This window comes from Artibeus jamaicensis, unplaced genomic scaffold (assembly GCF_021234435.1).
Source record: "Artibeus jamaicensis isolate MK-2021 breed Jamaican fruit bat unplaced genomic scaffold, CSHL_Jam_final contig_685, whole genome shotgun sequence".
NCBI classification, from domain to species: domain Eukaryota; kingdom Metazoa; phylum Chordata; class Mammalia; order Chiroptera; family Phyllostomidae; genus Artibeus; species Artibeus jamaicensis.
Genome location: NW_026521924.1, coordinates 22,846,826 through 22,868,790, shown reverse-complemented (window position 1 = coordinate 22,868,790; position 21,965 = coordinate 22,846,826). Strand labels below are relative to the sequence as shown.

Sequence of the window (21,965 nt, the reverse complement as noted above, 5' to 3'; positions counted from 1 at the left end):
GGTCCAACTTCTTTGGGACTCTCTGAGCTTCCTGGATTTCCTGGAAGTCTATTTCCTTTGCCAGATTGGGGAAATTCTCCTTTATTATTTGTTCAAATAAGTTTTCCACTGGTGGCTGTTCCTTTCCCCCTTCTGGTACCCCTATAATTCGGATGTTGGAGCATTTAAAGATGTCCTGGAGGTTCCTAAGTCTCTTCTCATTTTTTTTGAATTCTTGTTTCTTCATTCTTTTCTGGTTGGTCATTTTTTTCCTCCTTCTGGTCCACTCCTTTGATTTGAGTCCCAGTTTCCTTTCCATCACTATTGATTTCCTGTGCATTGCCATTCATTTTAATTAGTTTAGCCTTCATATGTCCCTCTAATTTGTGACTAAAATCAACCAGTTCTGTGAGCATCCTGATGACCAGTGTTTTGAACTGTGCATCTGAAAGTTTTGCATTTCTTCATCACTTAGGTTTATGGGCTCTGGGGCTTTGAGTTCTTCTTGAGCCATTTTTGGTCTGTTCTTGCCCATTAAGTATGAGGAGCAGAGCCTTAGGGGCAGGGTGGGGCCTCCAGGGCGGGGTTGCTGGGTTGTGACCCAGTATGTGGTGGCGGGGTCAGAGTGGGGAAATGGCGTCTCCCTCTCCTGCTTCCTGCTGCTGGGTGAGGAGCAAAGCCTTAGGTGTTCACCAGGGTAGGGCCGCTCAGGTTGCTGGGTTGTGACGCTGTATGTGGGGGCGGGGTCAGAGCCGGGGAATGGGGGCTGTCTCTGCTGCCGCTGGTCTCTGCTGCCGCCTGTCACTGGGACCTGCTCGGTCTCGTCTCACTGCCCACTCCCTCACCGGTCTATCTGTGCGGGAATGCACCAGCACAGTCAACCCACTGCCGTTCACCCTCACCGGATCCACCGGTTGCTCACTGGGTTGCGCTCACTAGGTCACTCACTGGGTCCACCCTTTGCAACCCCACTCCTGGGATCTGCGTGCCTGAGTCTGTCTGACCGAGTTTTCCTGTGCAATCCCACTCCGCCAGCTGTTGGTTTCGCCCCTATTACCAGTCAGGCTGAAGAATTCGTTGTTGTCGGACTTCCGAAAAGTTCAATTTTCTGTGTTTTGGCTGTGTTTTCTGTTGCTAATACTTTGTTATCTCTAAACTTGGTTGTGTGAGAAAGTACGGTGTCTCCACCTATGCCTCCATCTTGGCGGAAGTCGCTCAGTGTACTTCTGAGACCTCTGGAGCCATTGCTGGACTCTTATTTCTGTGGTGCTCCAAAAGTCATTTGTGATGAAAGGGTCATTGTCATCGAGGGCATTGTAATTGGAAGTGGGGTCTTAAGTCCTGGATAGCATAAAATCAGTCATTTAAAAAGTCATGAAACACTGGGATGGAATTTCTTTTGGCAAGTAATATATATACATGATTTTAAACATCAAATTCAGGAAAGCATATGATGAAATGCAGGAGTGACTTGTCTATCTCACACCAGTTCCTCTCTCATTATTTTAACTCTTTCAGCACTCTTTTATATTGTGTATATTTGTGTTTCTTGATTTATCGATTGCTGACATCAGTTTATTGATTTTTTCCAAAGGAAACAAGGGCTTAGCTTACTTCTATACCCTTTCCTCCACTGCTCTTAAGTCATGCCATGATTTTTGGTTTCTCTTCTGGTTTCCCTTGTAATTTAATATCCCAGCATCTTTTTTAACTCATCTACAGAGACGGTGTCTTTTGGACTATACTCCATCCATAGCAATAAATTAGGGTTTGAGATAGGGGTAGGAGGATCAGGGCTCTGGAGTTGTCGGGCTGGAAGAGCACTGATGATAGATGTTCTGTCGAAGTCATCCTTTATTTTGTGTGGGTTTTTTTTTCACGTGTTACAGCTAATCCTGAGATAATGTAAAATATTTTATTTTGGATTTTATCAGAATCTTTGCCTTTTTTATGTTTTACAGAAATAAATATCTTCCTTCAATAGATGATAATGAAAATACAGAAGAAAGAGAAGCAGGTGAGTGTCCTACATACTTTTTAAATGAATGCATGCAGCATACACTGGCACTTCTCTTATGAGAGCAGAGCCGGCGGTCTGGGCTCATCTCTTACTCAGTAGCCTCGGGTAGTTCCCCTGCTGCCTGCCTCTGCTGTCCGTTCTCCATGTGGTAACTGAGAGGTTAGTTCTGAATGACTTAATACACAGATTTTTACGTATGTTCAGGTCAGCCCTATTGGCATAAATGTAATGAAAATTATAAATCAGAATATTATTCAAAATTAACTCTGTGGAAAAGAAACACACTCCCCACCCACCTCTGAACAGTTTTCTGTGTTTTTATAGAGCAAGGTGATCGATTCTTTATCATTTATATAATTACCATTTTGGATGTTTGGTTAAAATAAAAGGATTCTCACTTATAAAATTCTTATTTATGATGGTCTGTAGAAAGTTCCTCTTAGAGAAAATAGTGAACTAATTGAAAGGATGTGAACATTAACTGTTTCTGCAACAGGGAGGGGAGTTGATAGAAACATTTGGCTTGTTGACGGACACATCCTCCAGGATCTTTTTCTTTAGGTGGTTCTTCTTCACACTAGGTGGTAACATGTTCCGGGGAACCCGGAGACCCCAACCAGTGTGGCTCGGGGTGAGATGGGAGATCTGCCTCTGTCTCCTGGAAACAGGCTATTTCTGATGGGCCGGTTTTCCTTTTATAGACTGGAATGACACCCTGGTTACCAGGGAGATCTGAATCCCTGCCCTCAACTGGCCCCCAGTGCAAATGTGTTGGGTGGGACCAGCCAAGTTTCCTCTCCACTCTGCTCCTAGGGGCAGCATTGACCAGTTAGATAAAGAGTGACTTAGGGATTTGGTTACAAGGACTACCCTCTGGTTTGTCCCCAGTGGATAGATAGGTCCTTTGAATCCAGAACAACCTGTTTTGGGAAATTAATGGACTCATCTGCTGACAGTTCTTAACAGGAAAAGCAGTGATTAAATACTTTCTACACACTGATTTCTTCCTGTCTTGGCCCTAAAAAGGCATCAGCTGGTAAACAAACCCTATAGAGAACACAGTTCCATCTGTCCTATGGTATGGATATTGCTATGTATAACATGTACTTTTTTGTTCAAATTTTTGAGGGAAGAATAAGGATGCATATTATACATGGGTAGTTTAATTCTGTATCTGTATAGATGTTTTTAATTCTTTTATTTATGCTTATGTGTTTAAAGCGTAATTCTAGAAAGCAATAATGATACCTGTATGCAAAGTAATACCCTGGAATACGATTGGTTTTGTTTCTAAACATCAATAAATGAATGAATGAATGAATGAATGAATGAATGAATGAAAAGGTTAAAACGAAAGATTTTTTTTCCTGAGAGTTTGGGACAAAAATGTGGGTGTGCATTACACGTGGCAAAATAAGGTGCTTAGACAGGTGTACAGAACTGTACGTATGTGGCTTTCATGCTTTGTTTAGAATAGCAAGACTGAGAAAGAATCACATGTCCATTGAAAAGGGAACTCTTTAAATCACCACATATCCACCTAGTGGAATATTATGCTGTTGTTAAAAAGATCACATTACTGAAGAGAACCCCAAATTCTCAAAACCGTCTGCATATTTGATTTTTAAGACATTCTTTAAGGTAAGCTTTTATTTTAATAGAAACATTCTTTATACAAATTATCCCAAAATGAATTCAAATTTCTTTCTTTTGAGATTTTAGAGGTTCATATTAAGACCCTTGGTGTGTCAGCCAGCTGTTAAGTAGCCTCAGTTAAAGGTGTTTCCTTTTTCTTTTTCTCAAAGATTTTATGTTGAGAGGGGAGGGGAGGGAGAAAGGGAAAGAAATATCAATGTCTGGTTGCCTCTTGAGCACCCCCTACTTGGGGACCTAGCCCACAACAAAGGCGTGTACCCCAACAGGGAATCAAACCTGAGACCCTTTGGTTAGAAGGCTGGCACTCAGTCCACAGAGCCACACCAGCCAGGGCAAAGGGGTTTTCATTTTAGACCTCACAGTAACGTTGATGAACAGGGCAGAGTTTTTATTTAAAAGCTAAAGAGGAGCAAGTTAATTAAGGGATAACATTTTCAGGAGAAATTGATCCTCCTCTTCTGTAGTACTGATGATAGGCTGTATTGATGACTGACCCATGAGAAGTTGCAGAGCATGAAAACAGAAAATTATGGTCATACTAAAGCATTCTGTAAACTTCAGGACTGAGCATGTGTGTAGAGAGCTCATTGCCTGAGGGGTGGAAGCCCATGTTCTGGAGCGAACTTGGACTTCGATTCCAGTAGAACAGAATTGTAACTCTAACTCTGCCACTCAGCTTTGTCGCTTTGGACAAGTTTAGCTTCACTTTTTATCACTTAAATGGGAGTAGTCATACATGCCTCATAAGATATTGATAAAGATTAAGTAAGGTAATTCATCAAGTACTTGGCATTCAATATGTCAGTGGCAGGAAATCTTTCAGTATAACAATAAAATTAACCATCAAACTTTGTTCTCTTACTGTACCACAATTATAAGGTGTTAGAAGTAGCAGCAAACAAAATATCCATTCTTTAAAAACCCTCGTTACCCCAAAATATTAATATTTTTTCTCTTCTTTGGAGAGAATGACATTTAAGTACATTCTTATCTTAAAAAGTCATCATTTCCTTGTCTAAAATTTTATCAAGCTAAATTAAACTAAGATGACAAGTTTTACAAGTTAATCAAAACTCACGAATAAATAACTATGCTTCTTATTTACCAGAAAGAGCATAACAGAGTAGTGTGCCAATAACAGAGAGTTTAGAAATTGGCTTTGTATTGCCTAAAGAAGTATTGCAAGGGGACTTCTGCCAAGATGGAGACATAGGTGGAGACACCGTGCTTCCTCACACAACCAAGTTTAGAGACAACTAAATAATAGCAACAGAAAATACAGCCAGAACATAGAAAATTGAACTTTTCGGAAGTCTGATAACAACAAATTCTTCAGCCTGACCGGTAAGAGGGACGAAACCAGCAGCTGGCAGAGCGGGGTTGCACAGGAAAACTCGGTCAGATGGACTCAGGCTCACGGAATGCAGGCGCAGGGTTGGACCTGGTGGGCAACTCAGCAAGCAATCGCAGGGAAACAGCGAGGGAGCAGGGCTGTGGGTTCACTGTGGTCGTGCATTCGTGTGTGGATAGACAAGCGAGGGAGTGGGTGATTGGACAAGAGCCAGCAGCCCCAGCGGCAAGCCGGGGTGGAGGGCGTCGCCATTTACCTGCGCTGACCCCGCCTCCACATACAGCGTCATAATCCAGCGACCTAAGTGGCCCCTCCCCGGTGAACAACCTAAGGCTCTGCTCTTCACCCAGCTGCCGGAAACAGCAGAGGGGGCCGCCATTTCCCCGCTCTGACCACGCCCCCACATACGGCGTCACAAAACAGCGACCTGGGAGTCCAAGGCTCTACTCCTCATACTTAACGGGTGCAAACAGACCAAAAATGGCTCAAGATCTCAAAGTCCAAGAGCCTATAAATCTAAGCGATGAAGAAATAGCAAAACTCATAGACGTATAGTTTAAAACACTGGTGATCAGGATGCTCACAGAACTGGTTGATTATAGCCACAAATTAGACAAACATGAAGGCGAAACTAATTGAAGTGAATGGAATTGCACAGGAAACCAATAGCGATGAAAAGGAAACTGGGACTCAAATCAATGGAGTGGACCAGAAGAAAGCAAATAATGGCCAAATAGAAAAGAGTGAAGAAGCAAGAATTCAAAAAAAAATGAGGAGAGTCTTAGGAACCTCCAGGACATCTTTAAATGCTCCAACATCCGAATTATAGGGGTACCAGAAGGGGGAAAGGCACAGCCACTAGTGGAAAACTTATTTGAACAAATAGTAAAGGAGAATTTCCCCAATCTGGCACAGGAAATAGACTTCCAGGAAATCCAGGAAGCTCAGAGAGTCCCAAAGAAGTTGGACCCAAGAAGAAACACACCAAGGCACATTATAATTATATTAGCCAAGATTAAAATGAAGGAGAGAATCCTAGAAGCAGCAAGAGCTAAGGGGACAGTCACCTACAAAGGAGTTTCCATCAGACTGTCAGCAGATTACTCAAAAGAGACCTTACAGGCAAGAAGGGGCTGGAAAGAGGTATTCCAACTCATGAAATCCAAAGACCTACAACCAAGATTGCTCTATCCAGCAAAACTTTCATTTAGAATGGAAGGACAGATAAGGTGCTTCTCAGATAAGATCAAATTCAAGGAGTTCATCATCACCAAGCCCTTATTATATGAAATGTTAAAGGGACTTATCTAAGAAGTTAAAAAAACATGAACAGTGAAAGGACAACAAACTCACAGTTATTAACAACCACACCTAAAACAAAAGCAAACTAAAAGGACAGCTAGATCAGGAGTGGAAACATAGAAATGAAGATCTCAAGGAGGGTTAGCAACAGGGGAGTGGGAGGAGGAGAAGGGGGGAGAAGGTACAGAAAATAAGCATAGACAGTAGATAGAAAATAGAGGGGGGGGGCAAGAATAATATGGGAAATATAGAATCCAAAGAACTTGAGACACATGGTCATAAACTAAAGGAGGGTAATGGTGGGGACGGGGGGGTAGGGTGGAGGGGAATGAAGGGGGGAATAGAAAAACTGTAATGGCATAATCAAAAATATAAATAAAAGTATTGCAAGAAAAATGGACTTTACTAAAACATTTAAAAATGAATCACTGGTGATAGCCTTTTATCTATATTAAATAAACTACTTCAAATATATATATATATATATATATGAAATTTTAATCTCTAAGATGACCTAGTAGTATTGGGCAGAAAAAAATTAGCTAGAGATAAAATATGAACCACAGTAAGTGAAAAACCTATAGCACTGCAGGTATATAATACAGCTAAAAATAATATCCTGATGTTACCAATGGAACCTACTTGTGATAGGGAAATACTGATTTTTATTTATCCCAACTCCTTTCTGGTTACTGAGAGAAATACAAAATGTGATGACTTTTATGAGATGTATGATAAGGGTTATGGTCTATAGGTAGACTCATTACCCTCAGAAACCTGAAACTGGACTGCCCTCTTCCTGGTTCTCACCCAGGGAAGCTCAGTGAGGAGCCGTATCAGGATCACCGTTTTCAACATGGTGATTTAGTGGCCCTTTTGGTAGAAGTGGAAACAAAGACTATTTAGGCTCTTTGCTCCCCCCCCCCCCCACTTACTTTGAGGCACATGGAAGGAATATTTTTGTCTTATATTTTTAATCCTCTACAGATAGCTTTTTCAAGCTCCCAGCAAGATGGCTTAACAATAAACAAACAGACAAACAAATAAATAATAAAAATTTCTTGTTGGTTATTGACAGATTATAATTTTATATTTTTTACTACTAATATCCTTTTGAGGAAAATTCTCTTTTCATCACTGACTGTGCTGAAATTGTGCTTCGCTTCTTGAGTTTTCCTTCTCTTTATGGGATGCGCCAGTTCTGCATTCCTTAGGAATGTCACCTTGACAACCACTTTATCTCTCTGAACTCTTGGTCTTATCTATGGAATGAGGGAGTAAACTAGACCACTATTGCTGATTCCTGGGAGCGGAATTGCTGGGACCTCAGTTAGGTATATGAGGTCTGTTCAGAAGACAGGCCATTGTTAATAAAATGAGAATGGTTCAATGATAACTTCATTGTACTTGTCACTGGGGGTGGTAGATGCCATTGAGTGAACATGTGTACTGTGTGGCCATCGCATTCAAAATGACTGAGTGAGTAGAGCGACGAATCTGCATCAAATTTTGAGTTAAGCTCGAACATTCCTCCTCGGAAACTATTTGGATGATTCAGAAGGCTTTCCGGGGCAATGCAATGAATGCAGCACAATTAAATGTGTGGCACAAACGCTTCAAAGGTGGTCAAGAACCTGTTGAAAGTGATCCACGTATTGAACAGCCTGCGACAAGCAGAACCCCTGAGAGTGTTGAACTTGTATGGGCTGCAATTCACAAAGATTAAAGACTGGCAGTGCGAGAACTAGCAGCTGATCTGGGGATTCCAAAAACTACTGTGTCTGAGATTTTGATGTAGGATCTTGGCACAAAACGTGTTGTGGCAAAATTTATTCCGCGGCTTCTCCTACAGGAACAGAAGGGACATGGTGCTGCAGTTGCTAATGACCTGATTGAAACCACTACCAACGAACCAGATTTCCTCAGGACATTCATAACTTTGAAGGGGACTGAGGCATCACTGTCCTGTGTACAGTGTTTCTTGTATTTTGTATCTTCAATAAATGTCTCTTTTTCTTAGCGCCCGGCTGGTTACTTTCTGGACAGACCTCATATGTTTAGTTTTACAAGGAAGTCTCTGACCTTTTCCCAAAGTGGCTGTATAAGCCATCGCATACAACATTTCTAACCAGGTCTCATCATGTGGGTCTGGTGGTCCAGCCATCATTAATGATTCCTGGGATGGTGTAAAATGCTCAATGAAATGAACATTAGCTTTTGGCCAGAGGATTCAGGTCCAGGCTCACTCACTCACTGATGATAGTGTATGGCCTTGGACACATCACTTAACATCAGGAATCTTCCAGTTCTCTGTGTACAAAATAGCATCTTTACACCAACCCTATAGGACTGTTGAAAGATTAGAGAGAGCATGAAACATGCTTTGAATTATAATCCATAATAATAATGTGTCCAGAAAGTGTTAGCCGCTGCTACTGTTACTGCCATTTCCCTTGAACTGACTATCCAGTTGCCTCTGCTGGAGAGCCCTGTGCTTCATGAGGAGACCTAGCCAGGAGGTATGGGTCGAAGAGAGGGTTCCACTTGCACCTTCAGAGAGCTGCCTCATTGGAATTAAGTGTTTAGAGTGCGATGTTTTTGAAAGCTCCCTGAATAAACAAATCTGTATCTCTTGCATGCTAAGCAAAAACTCCCTTCCTGAGGGCCAAGTGTCACAGGCCCAGAATTTAGTAATATACCAGGGACGGTTACACACTCAAAGGATGCGAGCTGTAGCTGGGCACCTGTTTCTGCACTGTTGGGTTTCTTGTAGCCTTGTATTTTCTTCATGTGGTAAAAGACACGACAAAATTTACCATTTTAAGCTTTTTCTTGTCTTCGGTGTCTAAATTCCTTTTAAGTTTACTTAGCTCCTCCTTTTCCTAAGCCATTCCAAGAACTGAAATCAGCAATAAGGTAGTCAAACTGAATTGTTTTTCTCTTTTTGTAAAGTAGTGGTCCTGCCAGAATGACCAGTTTCCTCTGGATTTATTTGTTTATAAGGCTGGGCTTCAGTTATACTAAAGATTCCCCCCTAAATCCTTCTTTTTTTTTTTTTCATCTTTTTTCTCCTGGGATTCTCAGTGTTATGTTTGGGAGTATCAGATGAGGGGAGGGAACTGTAAACAGCAGAGGGAGAAATATGCAGCTGAAGTTTGTACTCTCCATCATTCCTGGGGTAGGCCAGGAAGTCTGAGCACAGACTGGGTAACCAGAACACTGCAGGCGTACCTCACTGCCTGGGCAAGTGTCTGCGCCCTTTCACACCAGCCAGGCCTCTTGTTGGGGGAGCAGGCTGCTCACACGGGGCGCTGTTCCTGAGCCACCAAAGATCACTGTAACCATATCTCTGGGAAGCCGGCTTGCCCCTCCCAGACTCTCCTTAGATAGTTTCTTTGTTCCTGGCCTAAAATAAGTGACTTACTTTGTATTATAGGAGAGTGTGCTCCTCTGTGAAACTAGCATCCCCGTTATTTTGAGATCATTGCCAACCTTAGCCTGGTTATGAAATGACAAGTGTACTCTGTCATGCCAGACCTGAGAGTATGAGCTGTAACTAACACTTCCAAGGGGATGTTTTCCTTAAAAGTGTCACTTTAGGAGACTTCACCTTTATCTGATGGTGCTCAAAAAACAGCTTAGAAGCTTCCCTTTTAGGGTTGCCTTCAGCACCTGTGACACATTCTTTCTAATGGCATCCATCACAATAGAGCTTCCTTTTATACCGGTAGCTGGTTTTTTATAAGTGACTGAAGGCCATTTGGTGCTCAGTCTGGTGAATAAGTTAGGTGGTCATATAGCAGAACACCATTTTTAGTTAAGAATAAAAGGTGTAGTTCTGAGTGAATCAGATTTTCTTGTTGAAGTCAAACCAGCTGAATTTTGATGCTGCTTGATGATATGTAAGAGCAAATATTTGGGGGACATAAAGCAACAGACCGAGTTTGACCCTGTGTCCTTATCGCCCCAGTGATATCATCTTTATTTGTGAAGACATTTGAACAGAACTTTTGATTATTAATATGATGAGTGCATTCTGGGTGAGAACAGTGTGCCTAGGATTTTGTGTCTGTTAGTGACATCTAAAGGTATTTTGTGGGAAACTGTCGTTACCTGTTCTAGACGTGGAGCTTAAAAGGTGTTTCAGATTTCTGCACATAATGTGGGAAATCCTTGAGGTTTTTACGTATGAGTGTCTTACATGATGTAACAACAACAATTTGGTATAGCTCCAGCAGGGCAAGGGGAAACACAGATGTGTGTCCTTTTTCCTACCATATCCCTAAGGTCTAGCCCAAGAGGAACTAACACATAGTAGGAACTCAGTAAAACGTTGAACAAATCCATACCTTCAAACTTAATAATGCTCTTTTCATGAAGCATGCAGAAGAGTAATACTATTGTTTCTCTTTTACAGTTGTCACATTTAAAAGTTCTGAATCACTCCCCAATGTCTGATGCCTCTGTCAACTGTGACTGCAAATCCCCCTCCCCATTTGAGCACAGCACTGATCAGGAAGAGAGAATTGAAGATGCTGCTAGTCACTGTCTGCCCCAGAAGGAACTGTACGCTGCTGAAGAGGAAGCTGAGACCCTTTTTCCAAGGAAAATGACATCTTATAATGGGATGGAGGACAGTGGAGGAGGAGGCACTGGGGTGAAGAAGAAACGGAAGAAAAAGGATCCAGGAGAGCAAGGGCGGGCAGCCAAGGGAAGCAAGGACAGGGAGCCCAAGCCAAAGAGGAAGCGAGAACCTAGAGAGCCAAAGGAACCCAGGAAGGCCAAGGAGCCCAGGAGGGCCAAGGAGCCCAAGGAGCCCAAGCAGAAGGACGGAGCGAAGAAAGTGCGGAAGCCCCGGGAGGCCTCGGGCACCAAGGAGGCCAAAGAGAAGAGGAGCAGTGCCGACTCCACAGCCAGGACGAAGTCCAAGAAGGCCAGGTGCGTCCCTCTCTCCCCACTCCGAGCACTTGGCTCTGTCTCCACTGAGCAGTTTGCCTTTGGGCTTACTCCAGCCCTGGACACAACTGTACTACTTTCAGCCGAAATGAACCACTTTCTCACCTCCTGATGAGAGAAAGATAACCTAGTGCTGACTCTGCAATTTCTTGCCATTCCTTTTGAATTAAGAATTAAAGTATGTTGGCATGCACAGGGTATGAGGGAAGGGTCGCTGTAGGTGTGATTCAGGGAGGGCAGTGGTTTTTGGAACAGCAGCAGTGGACAGTGGCAGAGGAGGGTGTGCAGTCCTGGATTCAGTGGTGCAGGTGGCCTGGGAGAGCCAGGGGTGAGCACACGTTGCAGACAGGAAAGGACTGCCGGGCTTCCCGAGGCTGTGAGTTCTCTAGTACGTGAGTGTTCGCTCCGGTCTCTTCTCTTGTTCAGTGATTGACACAGTGCCTGACATGTCTGTAGGTGCTCAGGACACGGTGAGTAAATGAGACCAGAGGACCACAGTGGTTGCAGAGGGAGTGACAACCGAGGGCCCTGGCCGTAGATCCTATCAGCATCCAGAGGCGCTCTGCTCAGGGAGTTCATCTGTGAGCTGTGTGTACGTGCAGTGTTTTACAATTTGTGTCTTTCTCAATTTTTTGTGCAGAACATTTTGAAGACATACAAAACAAAAAATATATATCTTCTTATGTATATTTAAGAGGAGTTTAAGTTTCTAAAATCTAAGTGCAGAGGCAGAATATAGACCAGGGGCACCCCTACGAAGTACAGAGATGTGAACACTAACAGAACATATAGTAATGAGGCCATCAGTGGGGTGAGGCATGGAAGAGGTAAGTTTTTTGTTTTTGTTTTTTTAATATTTTATTTATTTTTAGAAAGAGGGGAAGGGAAGGAGAAAGAGTTAAACATCAATGTGTGGTTGCCTCTCATGTGGCCCCCACTGGGAACTGGCCTGCAACCCAGGCATGTGCCCTGACTGGGAATCGAACCAGCAACCCTTTGGTTCACAGCCTTCTCTCAATCCACTGAGCTACACCAGCCAGGGTGGAAGACGTAAGCTTTACGTAGAGACAGCATTGTAGGCAGAGACAGCATTGTAGGCGTTGTCTGCTGCGACTCAGAATTTACTCTGTGGTTCAGTTCATTCTCAGAGGGATAGTTGGTTGAGACCAGATGGATAATGCCCTAATCCAAGTTAAAACTGTCTTATCATGTTCACTCCCTTCTGCCTGGTGGGAGATTTCATCTTTTGTCTATCACAGAGGCTTGGGTGGGATCCTAGGAATGTAGGGCCTAAATTACCTTGCAGAAGATCAAGAGAAAGAAGTAAAACCAGGATTCCGACTAGTGAGAAATGTGTGGGCTCTGCTTCCCAGTAAACCCAGTGAGTGCACTCTGGCCTCTGGTGTGCGCAGAGGGTGGCAGAGCGAGTTTCTGTCTCCGCCAGTAGCTTCCCTCTTGAAATTACTTCAGAGAAGCTGCAGTGGTTCGGAGGGTAATGTCGTATGTGAAGAAGGAGAATCAGATGTGGGCTAGTGGAGTGATTTATTATTTTTTTAAAGATTTTATTTATTTATTTGTCGAGAAGGAAGGGAGTGAAAAAGAGGGGAGAGAAGCATTGGTGTGTAAGAGATGCATCGATTAATTGCCTCTTTCATGCTGCCAACCGGGGACCCGACCTGCAACCCCGGCATGTGCCCTGACTGGGAATCAAACCGGTGACCTTTTGGTTCTCAGTCTGACACTCAATCTGCTGAGCCACCCCAGCCAGGGCACGACTTACTCTTTTTATCCTCACCCAAAGACGTGTTAATTGATTTTAGAGAGTGGGGAATAGAGGGGAAGACAGAGGGAGACAGACATCTGTCAGTTGCCTCTTAATATGCTCTCTGACCACGGGACCAAACCTGCAACCTAGGCATATGCCGTGACCTGGAATCAAACCTGTGACCTTTTGATTTATGGGACAGTGCTCCAGCCAACTGAGCCATACCAGCCAGGCTGAAGTGACTTATTTTTATTACAGAAAACAAAGAGGAATCCTTGAGGATAATGCTTTAGAGTTAGGGTAATTGGAGGAGAGTTTCACAGCTCTTGGAAGGTGTTTGGTCTGTGTGCGAGAAGGCAGTAGAAAGCCATAGATAGACAGTTCAGCTCATTTTAGCCACTGGTCACTGGTACTTGCAATTTCCTTCTCTTTCTGAAAGGAATTCACATTTACTTTGTGTGTGATGTGAAACAAGGTGATGAGTATACAGACATTGCCAGAAAGTCTACTTTGGGGCAAGAGGAGGCATTTCCCTGAACAAAGTTGGGGGTTAAATGCATGTTTAGCGATATTGGAGGAACCTGATTTTGATCTGATTAGTCTCAACAAAATGTAAGTGAGTTGATAGTGCTTGGTAGTGTTTTCAAGGCCTACTCACTTAGAAAACATAACTTTTTGGCCTGACTGGTGTGGCTCAGTTGGTTGGGCATTGTCTCACAACGTGAAAGGTTGCTGGTTCGATTCCTGGTCAGGGCACACACCTGGGTTGTGGTTCGGTCCCCAGTTGGGGGTGTACAAGAGGCAACCACTCGATGTTTCTCTCACACATGGATGTTTTGCTTCCTCTCTTTCTCCTTCTTTTCTCCTCTCTGTAAAATACATAAATAATAAAAGAAAGGAAACAGAATCTTTTGAGGTTTAGAAATTCAAAAGACCTCCTTTGAGAGGGTGCTGACGGATGGATAGGGCTAGTTATTCCTTTAGAAATGTGGGCGAGTGACATGGTCTGATTTTTGGACTATGTAAGAGTGACTTGTAACATAGTAGAATTCTCCTGTGTAGCCCAAATAGGGTTCTGGACTGGCAAGCCTTTTATTTCCTGTCCTTTATATAGTTATAAAATTGCTATGGTTTCTTTAATTAATGACCCTACTGATCAGTGGAAGCAATTTTAATTATGACAGGGTGACATTAATGGATACAAAAATATATGTTGGTAATTAAGTCTCAGTTTTTTTAGCTTTTTGATTTATTCTCTCGCAGATTGGCTCAAGTAGATGTTTTGACGTGAGCATGTACTTGATTAGCCCCCGGATGGTGCTCGGTGGTTGTTACCAATGGCTCATCGAGTACTTGGGCTGTTGTAGTTACTCCACAGATGATTCGAGGGCTTCCAGTCTTTTCCTTTTTCGGTCCATCCTGGCAGCTGCCACCTGGCTAATCTTTCTGAAGCACTGCTGTTTTCTTATTTACATTAGTAGTTGGTGGTAGAAATCAACCCCCTGCTTTCCCGCTCTTCATTCACACCAGTTAGGAAATTGTAAAGACAGAGGTGGAATTGTCAGCTTTATTATTGGTACATTGGGTCGAAGAACTTCCATTGGCTTGTGGCCAGAATCAGGCTTCTTGCAGGTTGCTCCCTCAGCTGAGTTTACCCACCAGGGCGGAGAGGGCGCGGGCCGGTTTGCATGTGCTCCGTCCCTGTTTCCGGTCTCACTGGTCTGGTAGGTCCCCAGTCAGAGAAGTGCGAGGAGTTTGAAGAAGGGCAGGACATGTGTTTCCAATATTGTTTCCTCCTTGGGAATTGAACATGACTTTTCTCATGGAAACATGGGAACAGGAAGATGGGGATTCCCTCTAACCATTTACACCTGCCTGGAAACTTCTGATTGTGTCTGCTACCTCCAGGACAAAATCTGGACCCCTCTCTTTGCTGTTTAAACCCTTTGGGGTCTGACCTCTCTCTGCCTTCCTGCCTCTGACCGCAGACCTTGCCAGCTAGGTACTTGAGCCACTCCTCCTTTAAATTGCTCTTGGTCCTTGTCCCAACCTTGGGGCCTTTGTCCTTCTCCCAGCACCCCAAGTCCTCTCCATTCTTCAGCTCTCAGTGCAAGTCCCAGTTCCAGAGCTCCCCCAAACCAGTGTGCCTGCAAGTCCCGTGTCGTCTTCCTTGGCACTTGGAGCCTCACTTTGCTCTGTCAGTCAGGGGCTTCTACTAGACTGAAGGAGGCATCGTCTAACCCTGTTGTGCTGAAGCCAGGATGCAGACGCACGGAGCAGTGACTTGAGATTGAGTGACAAGTGACTTGAGAATCTCTGGTTCTTAGACTTTTCTCTGTCTAATGACTCACCTGGATAGCTTGTTAGAAAAGCAGATGCCCTGACCACTTGCCCATTAGGTTTGAGGTGGAGCCCAGGAAACTGCAGTTCAAAAGTCTGCCAGATTAAAATTTAGAGTGTAGCTGGTTCTCAGTCTGGCCTTTGAGAAACAGATGAAAGCTCACTGGGAATATGGAGCATATTTATGTTTTCATAGTTAACAGCTGCTAGGAATGAAAAGCCAAAAAGAGGAAAAGAAATGAGTGGTGTAATTAGCCCTGTGAAACAATAAGAAATATATGCACAAAGTCCCTGAAATCCCTGTGAATACTTAAGTGATAAGAACACTAGGAGCATCTCTTGTTCTGATACTTGTCTCTGATCTGGCCCTGTCCCTTGTACCAGGCCCCTAAAGCCTTTGTAATTTCCTAAGTCATGAGAGCATCGGGAGCATCTTTTGTTCTAATGAGGCGACTCTGAGTGGGTTCCTGGGTGGCTCCTGGGTGGGGGCTGGTATCAAAGGCCAAGCCATGATTAGAAGCTTGGTTTCAGCCCTGCCCCCTACCCCATCCTTCAGAGAAGGGAGAAGGGCTGGAAACAGACTTAATAATTGATCATGCCTACGTGATGAAGCCTCCATGAAATCCCAGTGGTAGGGGGTCAGGAGAGCTGTTTGGTTGGTGAACACATTAATGTGCCAGGAGGGTGACGCACCCCAGTGCCACGGGGACAGAGAAGCTCCTGTGCTTGGGATCCTCCTAGACCTCCCTTCCATCTGACCGTTCATCTGTATCCTGAATCATACCCTTTGGCAAACTGATACACATCTGCTTGGTAATACACGTTTCTCTGAGTTCTGTGAGCTGTTCTCGCAAAGTAATTGAACCCAAGGAGGGTATCGTTGGAATTCTGATTTATAGCTTGTTGGTCAGAAGCATGGGTGACAAGCTTGGCTTGTGAATGGCATTTGAAGTGGGGTGGGGACAAGCCATTTTGTGGGACTGACCCCTCAACCTATGGAATCTGATGGTATCTCTGGGTAGATAGTGTCAGAATTGAGTTCAGTGCTGGTGTCTGAGAATTGCTTGTTGGTGTGGGAGGGTGAAAGGTTTTCTTAGGCTCCACCAAGGAAGAAATGCCAACCAGCCACAAAGTCAGGCAGTATAGAGCTTTATTGGGGTTTGCACACCTGGGTGAGGTTCTCCAGTCAGCAGAGTGGGGCCTGAGAAGTTGTGTCCAAGCAGGGAATATGGCGGGGTTTTATTTGGTTGGCTCTCTTCGTAGGAGCTGGGGATTGGTCCCCTTTGAACAAAGCGGCAATATATCATTGGTGGTTCTCCTCGGGCTCAGGTTGCTATGCGGATATCCGCTTTGGCAAGGCCCGCCCTTTCAGCTCTCTGGTTTGACGTCAGCTGTCTTTTCCGGGTTGTAGTTCATCCGCCATTTTGGGTTGTAATTCAGTCGCCATTGTGTCCTACCCGCCCATCCTGACAGGGGAACCCCCATATGTTTGGTGATCAGAAGTGCCGGAAGTCAGTTGTTTTGTGGGAGTAGTACAGGAGACTCATAGGAGAGAAACAGAAAGAACTGGGTTTTTCCTACACGGGAAGGTGGAAAACTGACTTTTTCCCAATACAAGCACAGATATCTGTGCCTCAGCTTTTACTCCCATTTGTTTTGATTTGTCAGCTCAGAGCAGATTTTTCTCCCAAATCTAGTAAATTTAGTAACATCCGGAAAGAAAGGTTTTCCCTTTTCTGATTTTCTTCTTTGATGGTTGCTTAGAAAGTTAAGCCCCAGACCTGATTGTAGACCCACCTAAGCTGTGAGTCAGCTGGTGACTGTGATGCAGGAGTAAAAGTCTGGCTTCTACTAGACTTCAGCTCTGCCCCCTGTTGGAAGGCCGGTCAGCCTTCCTTGTTTAGAGCCAGGTCTCTGCTGAGGTGGCCTCAGGCTCCAGAGCATCCATTGACCAGATTCTTCCTGCTGGGAGACTTGTCTATTGGAAGACAGAAGACAGTGAATGGAGACCCTTTGCTTTGAACCCACTGGGTTTTATGTTAAGTAGGGAATAAATCTAAATGACAATAGCCGAGGCCCACCTCTGAGGCTTCCAACTAAGTCTCCACTCCAGTTTTCTAAGAGCAGCTGGACTGCTTGCTCTGCTACCCCCAGAGCTTTCTAAATTAGGGTCTGGTATACAGCGGGGTTGTACCTAATCTGTAGGAAAACAGTTACTAAGTAATACCGCTTGATTTATTTGTCCAGGGCATCTGTAGTGTCTCCTGTGAGCCCTGCTTTTGTGGGGAGTGGGGTGTGTTGGGAGTGGGGTGTGTTGGGAGTGGGGTGGTGGAGGAAGGAAGGTGTCACGGAAGTATCATCTGTGGGCCCTACCTTTGAGGGGCTGTCAGGAGTTAGAGTCTAACAGCCTTGCAAGTGTTCAAATTTAAAAAAAAAAAAAAACAGGCAAAGATAGAAGCAAACAAAAGATTCTAGTGTAACTGTATACAGAATAGCTAAAAGGATTTACAGGATTCTGGCCCTGGGAGTCCCTTGGAAGAGGTGAATATTGAGCCAGGTATTAAAGGAATTAATATATGAGAAAAGACAAATGAGAAGACCAAAATACATTTAAATAAACGTTCTTTGGGGGGCATTTTCAGTTTTAAGATGACAGACTGAGCATACTTTTATTTTCCCTTCATCAAATCTTACTGAAATGACTGGAAGAACAGAGGGGAGGGAACACATTCTCCTAAGATGAGCCGCGCGCTACTGAACTTTGGGGACAAGGATGGCCGGTGGCGTCATGCTGGTTGGGTAAATGCTGTGGGGGGAGCCCCGGCCCAGAGTGCAAGCAGCAGCTGTGTTTGCAGCAGCTGTGTTTGCAGCTGAGGTGGAAATGCTTCCTCTTCGCAGTGGACCTGGAAGCCTCGGGAAAGAACTGGAGGCAGGCCGGAAGTGGAGGGGGCTTTACCTGTCTGCACAGTGGCTGTGTGGTTTGTCGGCCCCAGGCTGTAGTCAGGCCTTTGCTCAGGTGATACTGAGCGGGTTGCTCTGGGGGAGGATCTGGGGCTCCAGGTGGAGACTGACATCCGCAAGAAGAGAGCCCAGGGACACTAGCTTCTCTGCCTTTTCCCTGCCCTTAGCCTAAAATGGGGACAGCCACCTGTGTATTCAGTGCAGAGTCCCAGGCCATGCCTCCCATTCAGGGGTGAGGCTTGTTGGAGAAAGCGACTTATTAGGCAGCAGAGAGCCTCACTAGCCACCTGCATTGCCAACCTTATTCATTTTAAATAGGGATGATCCACCAAAGATCACAAGACTGTGGAGGAAGACAAGCAGCAGAGAAGAGGAAAGAGAGGAGTGAGCAGAACAGCTGTCTTCAGAAGAAACAAGTCAAGAAGTAGAACTTAATAGAAGATTTTAAGTTAGAATGCTCAGATTCAAGATGTAACTTTGTCTGCAAAACAGGAATGGGTCATGGAAAAGGAATAGTCCTTGGAAAGGAACAAGAAAAAATTTAATGAAAATTTAAAACACAGTTGCCTTGACTAAAAAAAAATTCAACAAAAATACTAGTAGAGGAAAGAGCAGAGAGATAAATAAGATCTAAATTCATTAACTTTCATATCAGGATGTCAGTAGCTATTGCTTAACGTGGATAAATAAAGAACTAGAGGCATGAACATATTCGGAGTTCGGGAGGTATCAGTGAAAGGCGATTCTGTCTGGAAAGTGGGGTTTGGTGCAAGCAGGGATAACCTGTATGTTTCATTTGAAACCTTTCTGTATTTTTTAATTTTTATTTTCATTTGCTTTTATCACTTACAATAACATCTGTTAAAACTCTCCTTTTTCATTTTGTAAGTACATAATGTCTTTGCTTCAATTTTTTTACCAGGATAATATCATGAACTTTATAATTCTTGTTTTGATGGGTTTGTAAAAAGATTTTATATATTTATTTTTAGAGAGAGGAGTAGGGAGGGAGAAAGAGGGAAAGAAACATCACTGTGTGATTTCTTCTTGCATGCCCCCAACGAGGGACCTGGCCTGCAACCCAGGCATGTGCCCTGACTGGGAATCAAACGGGCAACCATTTGGTTCTCAGGCTGGCACTCAATTGACTGAACCACACCAGCCAGGGTGTGTTTTGATGGTTTTAAAGGGACTGAGGACAGGGAGATTTGGTTCTCATTTTGTCTACAGCTGACTATATCTGCACCAAAATAATTTGGGTCTTTTGGGGAGAGGGCTTGCATTTTACATTTTAACCAGTATCTTTAAAATCTGTGCAGCCCAACTCAGTTCCTGGGTATAGGGTATAGGCTGAACTAATCTGGACATTAAAAAAAGTTGAATTAAGTGTGCGCATGAACTCTTTGGGGGCAATATCCATGTTTTCAGTATGTTTTCAGTATCCACGTTTCCTGGGTAGAGGATCAGAGCCTGTGGCGAGGCCTGGACTGGAAGCTCCTGGGCTCTCGGGCTGGACCCCCCAGACCTGTGCATGTGTGCACAGGCAGTGGTTGGCATCTTGTGCTATTTTCGGTCATTCTGAATTTGGGGATTATGGCAGCTCACTGTGGCAGTGGCTGATTCTTCCCTGCTCAGACTTTGATGGATATGTTATAAGATTTAATTTTAAAGTGGGAAGATGAGTCTTTTTGAAATAATGCAGTTTGGTAAGTATTATCAGTACCTGGGCTCCATGGGGGGAAGTAATTAAAAAATCATTGTTGTGGTGCGGTGCTCTGACACACACAAGCCATTCTGCTCATGCCTGGATCCGGCGCCCAGCTTCTGCCTGTCAGTCCCAGACAGGAAACCCGAGGCAGAACTGGAGGTAGGCTGGGAGGACAGTTTGGGGAAGTCCATCTAGCTAATGCTTTAATACCATTATGTAATTTCTCATTTGGAAGTCAAAAAAGGTACTTATTTACCTAGTCAAAACTGCAGAGAGTGAAATCTGCACAGAATCTTGGTTAATGAAGCAATGTGAAGACTGGAGGAGACAAGTAAGTCGACATTGCTCGTGCCTGATAGTCGTCCTGCTGGGAGGGTGTAGTTCATGTGTCAGAAGTTTCTTGCATGTCATAAATACATGCTTTCTTTAAAGCATATATTTGTTTTATTATAAAGTCAAGTTTGATTTTGTTGCCAAAAAGAAAATACTTGGAGCCTAAAAAATCTAGTCTGCCACGTTTTCTGTCCTGCAAGTTAGTCAGTTCTAACTCTGAAAGCTACAAAAGAGAATTATAAAAATAAGATTGCTTTGATTCAGCATCAAGTGCCATTATGTGGTAAGGGTTTAGGCCTTTGTTGTATTCAGAACTCTCTTGGTTACAAGTGACATAAATTAAGTTTTTAAAAAATGGTAAGAGGGGTTTTCCTGGCCTAAGGAATCAGGACCGGGAGTTATAGTTGAGGAGCCCCCCAGAGTTCTTTACCTGCTGCCCTTCCTGTGTCTCTGGGGGTATCGGTTCCATCCTTCACAACTACGTTGAATCTTAGCTGCGTACAACAATAGACTCACAGCTTAACGGCTTTATAACCTAGGAGGAGTGAGATTTATGTATGTGTGTATGCACATATGTACACACAATACATTCATGATATGTGTGCACATTTATATGCACATGTCAATCCATACACTTATTTTAGAAAACCTGAGTTCACACAGATGCCTCCGACTTAGACACATCCCACAGTATTGCCCGGGCCCTATAACATTTCGTACTTACATCTTCCCCCTTCCTCAGGGGGAGCCCTGCTCCCAGTGTCGGCACATTTACACATTTGTGGAATCCTGGACCACATCTAAAGTGACTTCAGAATTGCTTTATCTGTGTGTCTTCCAAAAAGAGGCCAGGATTTGTTTGCTGTTCTCCCCACAGTTCCCAAAAGCTGAGTGTATTTAATCAAATATTATGTTCATAAATTAGGTATTTTTTCCCTTGATTCAATGTTGTTACATTATTTGTTTGAACCACACTTAGATTCATTTTATTTCAGGTTGTTTTCACCTTAGTTTTAAACAAATTTTAGTATGGAGAATTTTAACATGATTCCAAAAGTCAAATTCATGTAAAAAGATATCCTCAGAGAAGTGTCACTTCCCTGTATGGATTCTTTCCACCCCTTCTCTGCACCTGTCCCTGTGGACGGTCACTGTGTTTTGGTTTATCTTTCCTGAGCTTCCTTTTGTAATATAAATTGACATGTGCATATTTTATTTTCCCTTTATTCTTTCACAAAAAGTCACATACTTTTTTGCATGTTTCATTTTTTACTTAACACTATCTCTGAAACTGTTCTGTATCAGTTCATAGAATTCTTTCTTCATTGTTTTTATGGCTGCCTAGCACTCCATAATATGTATCCTAACTTATTCAGTCACATACATTTGGACATTTAGATAGTTTCCATTGTTTTGCAATAACCAAATTATGCTACAGTGAATAACCTCATGTATGTGTAGATTAATATTTTGGGGGGTGTCTTTAGAGTATATTTCCATAAACGGAATTGCTGGATGAAAATGTATATGCATACACCATTTTGTTACACATTACTTAGCCACTATTTTTGAAAAACTTGGAGCTTTAAGGATC

General features: G+C 43.5%; 1 protein-coding gene across 3 annotated transcripts in view; it reads left to right on the top strand.

Moving 5' to 3' along the window:
• The window catches only part of CHD6 (chromodomain helicase DNA binding protein 6), a 172,369-nt gene that overhangs the window by 49,444 nt on the left and 100,960 nt on the right, over positions 1 to 21,965 (top strand). For all 3 annotated transcript variants that reach the window (XM_037164551.2, XM_053671404.1, XM_053671403.1), the window contains 2 exons: positions 1,941 to 1,996; positions 10,726 to 11,246. In XM_037164551.2, coding sequence (XP_037020446.2) covers positions 1,964 to 1,996; positions 10,726 to 11,246 — 554 coding nt within the window. In that variant the 5' untranslated portion in view covers positions 1,941 to 1,963. The remainder of the gene's footprint in view (positions 1 to 1,940; positions 1,997 to 10,725; positions 11,247 to 21,965) is intronic.